The 8,826-nt window shown below is 51.3% G+C and overlaps 1 protein-coding gene across 1 annotated transcript; it reads right to left on the reverse strand.

Moving 5' to 3' along the window:
• Window positions 1–837: 837 nt before the first annotated feature.
• On the reverse strand, window positions 838–8,772 carry prdm11 (PR domain containing 11). Its single transcript, XM_079742977.1, has 7 exons — window positions 8,638–8,772; window positions 7,907–7,969; window positions 5,808–6,064; window positions 4,810–4,877; window positions 4,473–4,660; window positions 3,789–4,166; window positions 838–3,114 (listed from the first exon to the last, which is right to left on the reverse strand). The coding sequence occupies exons 2-7, from the start codon at window positions 7,926–7,928 to the stop codon at window positions 980–982; spliced, it is 3,048 nt and encodes a 1,015-aa protein (XP_079599103.1). The 5' UTR covers window positions 7,929–7,969; window positions 8,638–8,772; the 3' UTR covers window positions 838–979.
• Window positions 8,773–8,826: the final 54 nt, after the last annotated feature.

Raw genomic sequence — 8,826 nt, forward strand, 5'->3', positions numbered from 1 at the left:
TCCTCCCCCCTAAGGACAGTGGTGGCAGTGTGGGCCGCGCCGGGCACCGGCTGGCACCACCGCCTTCAGCCCCCCGGGGATAGAGCCCTCTGTGTGCGCTGGCCACAACACCCTCTATGAAGTCATGAACGGCCCCCAACACCCTCTATGAAGACATGAACGGCCCCCAACACCCTCTATGAAGACATGAACGGCCCCCAACACCCTCTATGAAGACATGAACGGCCCCCAACACCCTCTATGAAGACATGAACGGCCCCCAACACCCTCTATGAAGACATGAACTGCCCCCAACACCCTCTATGTAGACATGAACTACCCCCAACACCCTCTATGAAGACATGAACTGCCCAAAAACCCCCCTCTATGAAGACATGAGATGGACCAACCATACATAGTTTATATAATATGAAGGTATAGGGTTCGCATCACCTAAACACCTGATACTTATTGGAAGGAAACTATTATCCATAATCAACATGCTGCTTGAATGAAATGTGAGGCAATAAGTAACAATTATATTACATATATTATATTTTCTCTTCAGTAGCTCAGCAAATTGTGAAAGTAAAACGTAAAGATTTAGAGCTTATTGTACCACCAGAATATTTCCTCAGTGTGAACCCCTTAGTTAAGGAGATACAAACGTTAGATGACAATCATAGCTTCAGCTCCTTTATTACCTTGTGTACAAACATTTCTTGAGTGCACATTCTCTGATTGTTCCCGTACAACATTCATTATTTCACACGTTTCTTGTACATTCAGATGGAATAAAACGTGTTAAATAGGGGAAAGGTCAGGTATCAGGGTGAAAATTCAGGTATCAGGGTAAAAGGTGAGGTATCAGGGTCAGAGGTCAGTTTTCAGTGTCAAAGGTCAGGTATCAGGGTCAAAGGTCAGGTATCATGGTGGAAGGTCAGGTATCAGGGTCAAAGGTCAGGATTCAGGGTCAAAGGTCAGGTATCAGGGTCAAAGGTCAGGTATCGGGCAAGAGGTCTGTATTAGCGTCGCTGGACTCATGTTGAGATTTCGATATCCTGTTTATGATCTCAGCTGAGAGCAAGGAGGAGCTCCCAGACTTCTCCTCGAACCAGGAGTCCAGAGCTCGCTTCGCGTCAAAGCTGGCGATGGGCGGCCCGTTGATGGCCAGGGTGAGCAGGTCGTTCATCGGGTCTAGACCCAGCCTGGAGCGGCTGTTCTGGTACATCTTCTGCAAGGAGCCTCTGCCTCTCTCACAGCAGACGGTGGATGTGGGCAGCACCTGCACCAGCTGGGCGATCCGACACAAAAGAGGAAAGCGTTGTCTGTGCTTGCAGAGGTGACCTAGAAGCTCTTTGGAGCCGATGCTGCAGAAGTCGGCTTTCAGACTTCTCCACTCCACCAGCAGGTTGCCCTGGGCCTCTGACCTTGCCTGGCCCTCACAAGGGGCCGATGGAATGGACTCCAGATGGTTGAATATCAAAAGGATATCCTCATCCCCGTACGAGTGCAGGTCCTCGGTGGTCCGGGGCCAGGAGGAGAAGTCCAGCACCCGGCAGGCTCTGGCCAGAGGACTGCTCAGGGGGTCCAGTCTCTGGGACAAGATGCCCTGGCTCCTCCGGCAGATCTTCTCTCGAATGGCCTGGAACTTGGACTCTGCAACACACAGGTTCTTCAGAGCGACGCCGTTGAAACTTTCACGGAAGTTCTCTTCAAACTCCTGCAGGTACTCCCCAGGACGATCCACAAGCTGCCCGATCTCCACTATCGACTCCTCAATCCGGTCGTTCACCTGCGACACCAGGAGATAGTCGCCCTGGAAGGTAAACGCCAAACGAGACAGAACAGCGATGACGTCCAGGAGGAAATAGATGAGCTTTACCGACTGGTAGTCTAGCAGGAAGTGGAGGAGTGTGAGGGCGACGGCGGCGGCGTCGGCCTTCTGCGTCTGGCGGCTGACATCCTTCAGATGACCCACCACCTCCAGGTAGTCCTTGATGAGGGCGTTGAGGACGTTCGGCTCCCCGATGATCCAACGAACGGCTCGGATGTCTCCCAGGAACTCCATCTCCTCCGACAGCGTGGGCGCGGTCAGGCGAAGCTCGGCCATCATACGAGGGGAGTAGCGGTAGAAACCCAGGAGCTGCTTCAGGTTGTTCTCCAAGTCCTCCAGGCAGGACAGCTCCTTGCCACTGATGACATCCAACACCTCCAGATGAGGCCGGTGGATCACGACGGGAAGGGAGAGGAGCCAAGGGAGAACCCTCTGCAGAGCGACGAACATACTGCCTCGCATGCCTGCTGACATGGGGGCACCGTCCATCCCCACGCCGACCACCAGCAAGTCCTGGAACCGAAGGCCCAAGACACAGAACGCCCGCTCGATGGCTTGGAGATAGCCATCGATGCTGGCCTGGCTCAGCTTCTGCAGCGAGAGGAACTCTGTGTTGGGGGAACCATCGTTCGTAGTGAACTGGACGTAGAAGGCCACCGTGTCTGGAAACAGGTCCTCATTCTGACAGTCCATGAGGACGCTGAGGAACGGAGACAAACGCATCTTTTCTGCGAGGTCTTCCCTTAAGGTGCGGGCGATGTGATGAACGAGGATCTGGCAGTCTCCTTCGTTGAGGTACTGCTCCACCACCTTCAGCTCACACCTCCTCAGCAGCTCCGCCAGCGGCCGGAGGTCCGAGAAGGGCCGGCCCTCCACGGCCAGGTGGTAGGCCGCGTTGAAGAGCACCGTCATGCTCCTGCACATCTCCTCCGTCTTCTCGGGGTGCATGCGCAGCTTGTACAGCTGCAGACACTTCTTGTGCAGGTTGCTCTGGCTGTGCAGCTTGATGGTGTGGATCTTGAACTGCTTGGAGCCCATGATGAAGGCTGACGTGCGCGCCGACTGCACCGTGTACTGCCGGCATACGTGGCACCACATCTCGTTGAGCGCCGGCGAGTAGCGCAGGAACCAGAACTTCCTCAGCCACTCCTGCTTGAAGCGGCGGGTGCGGCGGTGTGGCAGTTTGGACGAGTCACCGGCTAAGACGAGCGGGTCGGCGTTGAAGGATTCATCAGCTGAGTCGAGGTCCTGGTCCTCTTCGTCCAGGACCATCTGGGGGGGGGTCAACGGGTCCATGTCTAGACGTCATGAGGGAAAAGGTCAGCTAGTTATCCACTGCTACACGCATATAGTTAGACACACACTAGATAGTTGAGGTTAACAAATGCCCCTTTTCCAACGAAAGTACCAGCTCAACTCGCCTCGCCCTGCCTTTTTTTGCGTTTCGATCGGCAAATTTAGGTACCTGGTACTTTTTAGTCTCACCTCCGTCGAGGTTCCAAGAGAGCTGATCCTATACGTTTGTGTGACGTAAACAGGCTGCTGACCACTGATTGGCCAGAGAGTGACGTGGTTAAGTACATCACTGCAGTTTCGCGCATGCGTGCTATGACGACCCGCCCACGTTGAAGAAGTACTTTCTAGATGGAAACACGACGTGCCAAGTCATGACCAAACCAAGTCATGCCACGCTAAGTCGTGGCAGGTTGAGCTGGTACTGTCGGTGGAACGGGGGCTTAGCTAGTGTTAAATATAGGGTAAGATTAATGGGTTAGGGTGAGATGAATGGGTTAGCGTTAGGTGAATGGGTAAGGGTTAGACGAATGGGTAAGGTTTAGATGAATGGGTGAGGGTAAGGGTTAGATGAATGGGTAAGGGTAAGAAGAATGGGTGAGGGTAAGGGTTAGATGAATGGGTGAGGGTAAGGTTGGATGAATGGGTTTCTAGATGTTCCAGAAGATCGTGACCCAACCACAGAGGTCTTCTATTGGTCCTTGCTCCGGGTTTGGGGGCGTAGCTGGGTCCATCTTCTTCCCTCTTAGCAGGTGAAGCTCCGCCTCTAGCTGGAAGATTCTCAGCCTCAGTTTGATGCAGTTGGCACACGAAGAGGTGGAGGACTGCTCCTGCTCCTCCTCCACCTTCACCGGTCGCAGGGCCTCTGCAGACAGACGCCTCCTCTTGCCAAGTCGGCTGGGCAGAGGACCTGAGAGAGGCTTGAGGCCGGGTTGGCTCTCCAGAAAGGCCTGGACTCCTCTGGAGGCGGAGTCAGTCTCTGTCCTGTCAGCAGCAGAAGGAGCCTCGCTGTCGGGGCCCCGCCAACACTGCAGACCCCCCTGTCTCCAGTCAGACCCTGGAACACAGCAGCAGGTCTGAGGGAAACACCTGGTCCAGCAGGTAGCCTTGGAACAACAACAACGGTAACCTGGGTTACAACACCCATAACCTGGGTAACAACACTGGTAACCTCGGTAACAACACCCGTCGCTTTTAATGAGATGCAGGATGAGGTCCCGGTTGTTAAGGAGCAGGTGGGGGATCAGCCTCCTGCTCTAGGAGATCTACAGGGAGGGATGGAACCAAGAACCTTTCCATCTCTCCCTACTGTCCTCCCACACACTGACCAACCAGGAGCAGCCGCACACCCCGCAGGACTCACCTGGGTGGAGGCTGCAGTCGATGCTCTGCTCTGATAGGCCGTGCAGACGTGTGATGTAGTCGTCTCCGTACCACACCCGCAGCCGGTTGCCAGGCAACAGCGGCCGGCTGGCGCTGAAGTACAGCTGCCCCCCGCGCTGGAACGCTGTCAGGTTCCTCTCCGTGTTCTCCGACGAGATTCGCACGTACCTGTCAGAGGAACATACGTTCTAAGGTTCCTGAGAGAGGAACGCATGTTATAAACTCCCAGCCCAGGGTCTGCTCTAACTCCTCTGGGAGAGAACTCCTGTCCCCCTGGTTACTGGTTCTCCTGATTCTCCTTGTTATAAGCTGAATACCTCATCCAGTTTGCTTTGGTTTCGTCGCTCCCATCAATAGAGTGATAAGAGTTGTTGACGTCAACGATCTGCAGAGAACAACACAAGGCATGGTGAATCATATTGTTATTATTACACTAGATATATTAATAGATCATTCTTTAAATATTTACACATTAATCCGATGGTAGAATCCAATGCAGTTTACAGGATTCAGGACGAGCAGGAATGACTTTACAATCGCTTTGAATCACGTTGGATAAAGAGTCAACTAACACACCCAACTGAGGGGTCAACTAACCCTTCCAACTGAGTAATAATAATAATCCTGAGTATCGACCACATTTACATTTAGGGTGTTTAGCAGATGCTTTTATCCAAAGCGACTTACATAAGTCCATTTATCATATGAAAGAGAAACAACAATATATCTCTGTCGGTACAGAAAGGATGTTCATAGAAACAAGTGGCAAGCACTAGCAATCATTAGGTTAACCCATTCCCCGAATACAACAGAGATAGCTAGGATAAGACACTTCACAATGCTAAGTACAATTTTTGTGTGCCAGGACGTACAACACACAGTAAGTGCGTACATTAAGCACCAGGACGTACAACATACAATAAGTGCATACATTAAGCACCAGGACGAACAACATACAATAAGTGCGTACATTAAGCACCAGGACGAACAACATACAATAAGTGCGTACATTAAGCACCAGGACGTCCAACATACATCAAGTGAGTACATTAAGCACCAGGATGTACAACATACAATAAGTGAGTACATTAAGCACCAGGATGTACAACATACATCAAGTGAGTACATTAAGCACCAGGATGTACAACATACAATAAGTGAGTACATTAAGCACCAGGATGTACAACATACATCAAGTGAGTACATTAAGTGCCAGGACGTACAACACACAATAAACGCGTTAATTAAGCACCAGGTCGTACAACATACAGTAAGTGCGTACAGTAGCAGGCTAACAATGATCCTGGGTACTCACGATCCAGGAGAGTGCGGTGGAGCGGTCCCTGGGGACCAGCTCTCCCTCGTAGGGCCCGAACACGGCCCCCTGGGGGATGCTCTGGGCCCCGCAGCGCACCTCCACCTGACCCCCCTCCGGCCCCACCCGCAGGCCAGGGGGGGCAGAGCGCAGCGCCCGGCCGGCACGCCCCGGGGGGGCGGGGCTGTCCCGGATCAGGAGCGGGGGCCCGTGGGCGGGGCACTGCGAGAGGAAGGGCTGCTGGCACTGTTGGCAGACTGGGAGCAGTGGGAGCAGTGGGGGGTCTGACTCAGTCAATAGGCCGTTATCAGGGGGTCCCGGCAGAACCTTCACCTCCGGAGAAATTAATCTGGTGTTTTGATTTGCAGACGCACTTCACGTGAATAATCAAAAATCTTTTGTCTAATCGATTCTGGTTTAGAATTCCAGAACAGGTTGTTAACAGGAGCTTACTGAAGCTGCCTCTTGTTATGTTATTAGTGTGGTTGCTACCGCAACCACACAATCTACTGTTCTTCATAAATTTTCTTTATTCCGTTTGTTCAGTTTTCGAAATCTCAACATGAGATCATAAACAGGATATCGAAATCTCAACATGAGTCCAGCGACGCTAATACAGACCTCTTGCCCGATACCTGACCTTTGACCCTGATTCAGTTTTTTTATGCAGTTAACTGCTCCTGTATACTTTCAGCTACAGAAACCATTAATCTATCAAAACGTCCCGCTCTTTAAAGACTTTTGAACTGTTACACTTTTTGGGCTTTTTTTTTACGTCACAGTTAACGTTTTTTTGACGTTAGCTGTGACGTTAGCGTTAACGTTAGCTTTGACATTAGTGCTGACGTTAACATTTTAGCAACCACACTCGCAGTTCGTTAGGCAAAACACATTCTAGTTAATATTAACTGGTCTGGCTGACCCGAGGTCATGACATCAGCCTCCAAGGTCAACATCAGCTGGAGCATTTAGCCTGCCGCTGGTTAGCCTGCCGCCGGTTAGCCTGCTGTTGGTTAGCCTGCTGCTGGTTAGCCTGCTCAGTTAGCCTTCCGCTCGTTGGCTTGCCGCAGGTTAGCCTGCTGCTGGTTAGCCTGCCGCTGGTTGGCCTGCTGCTGGTTAGCCTGCTGCTGGTTAGCCAACTCAGTTAGCAACAGTTAAAGGTCCAATAGCATGCCACCAGTAGAGATGCGCGGTTGGTGGTTGCGGCCGCAGACTCGGCGGCTAAACCGCGAATCGGGCGGATAACGCGACAAAAAATAACATTATGATTAATTTCGGGCGGGTGGTGGTTAAACCAATCAAAATAAAAATATTTCTTCTTCTTTTTATTCTTATATATAACATCTTCCGGCGCTGAATTATATTTGATAATTCACTGTTGCTAAGCAGATCGCTGTCATGGAATGTGGATCTTTTTTTTGTGGTAAATTGTCAACCCCAGTGTCTTCGGTTGCTAAGCGACGTCAACGTCTTTGGGGCGGACTATTGATCAACGCTTCGGTGATGGCAGCGCAGGCAATAGGCTTTCCTACTAGGGACTTTAGCCTTGCAATATCTTTGCTTCATTGGATCAGTCTCCTTTCAAGAACACGCAAGAGATTTCTAGCCTCGTGTCAGCAGCGCCTTGCATCGCCGTATAAACCAACCGGCGGATGGAGGGCGGATGCGGTTTTTAAAATTTGTCAAAAAACTTTGGTGCGGATGGATGATGCATTTGTGATACAGTTGCAGATTAAATAATAGTCCATCCGTGCATCTCTAGCCATCAGGTGTGGTGTGATTAGCCGGTACAAGCCGTTTTGGAAATCTGCCCCTTATCACATCACAGGTGGGCGTGTCCACCTTGATGTGTGCTGGATAGATCAGTCTACCAGCCTACCTAGTGGACTGTAGCAAACGTTGCTCATCTATCCGTCACACATCTAGATGGACAAGCCCACCTGTGATGTCATAAGGGGCATTTTCAAAACTTGGATACGGCTTGTAGCGGCTAATCACACCACACCTGGTGGCATGCCATGGGACCTTTAATACAAGTACTCACATATGGCGAGTCATGACCAAAATGAAAATGTTCTGATAGATAAGTAAAATCTTACCCCAGAAGTCCGGGTCGCTCATAGAGACACCATCTTGGTCTGAGGGGACGGAGAGGGCTCGGTCTGAGGGGGCAGAAGGGGCTCAGTCTAAGTAGGCGGAGGGGGATTGGTCTGAGGGGGTTCGGTCTAAGGAGGCTAGGTTCAGAAGTCACCACAGCCAACACAAAATATTCTACTGAATAATTGCAACATTCACATTAATATAGATCATTCCTACAACGACGTGACCAAGGGGAAGTGTACTGATACACCTGATCATACATGTGACAAAGGGATCATGTCCTGATACACCTGGTCATACATGTGACCAAGGAGGCGTGTCCTGAAACGGACTCTTTCAGAAATGGTTCTCATATAAATCCAAACTACTCCTGCAACGTCCCGTCAGCGTTAGACGAACTGATACCCGTGATGGTCGCTCTTGACCCTGAATATTGGCCACAGTTAGACTATGAAGGACTGAGGTTATGAAACACATGTTTACATGTTGTCCCATTTCAAACAGATATCACCTTTAACACGTGACGTCGCTGGCCGCAGAGGCGTGAGAATCTGAGGACGTCCCGGCTGATGTGGTTCGAGTCACGATATGGTTCAGGGTCGCGATGTGCCTGTGGTTTGGTTCGGGATACGGTTTAGGGTCGCGATGTGCCTGTGGTTTGGGTCGCGATGTGCCTGTGGTTCGGGTCTATGTGTGTCCACGATGTGCCACATTGGCGGGCGAGACTCACCTATAACAACGCAGCGGGGTCGCGACCCCTTAGCATCCCCGCTCCTCCGGAAGCAACCACCCTTCCTTGGGCTCGACCCGAACCGGAAAACGGGGAATCCCGGATTAAAACTGTGCAATGACTCGGTCGCCTTCCCGATCTTTGACCACCATTTTCCACAGGAAATGACATGGAAAAACGGAAGAAAGA

This window comes from Pollachius pollachius (genome assembly GCF_949987615.1).
Source record: "Pollachius pollachius genome assembly, chromosome: 9".
NCBI classification, from domain to species: domain Eukaryota; kingdom Metazoa; phylum Chordata; class Actinopteri; order Gadiformes; family Gadidae; genus Pollachius; species Pollachius pollachius.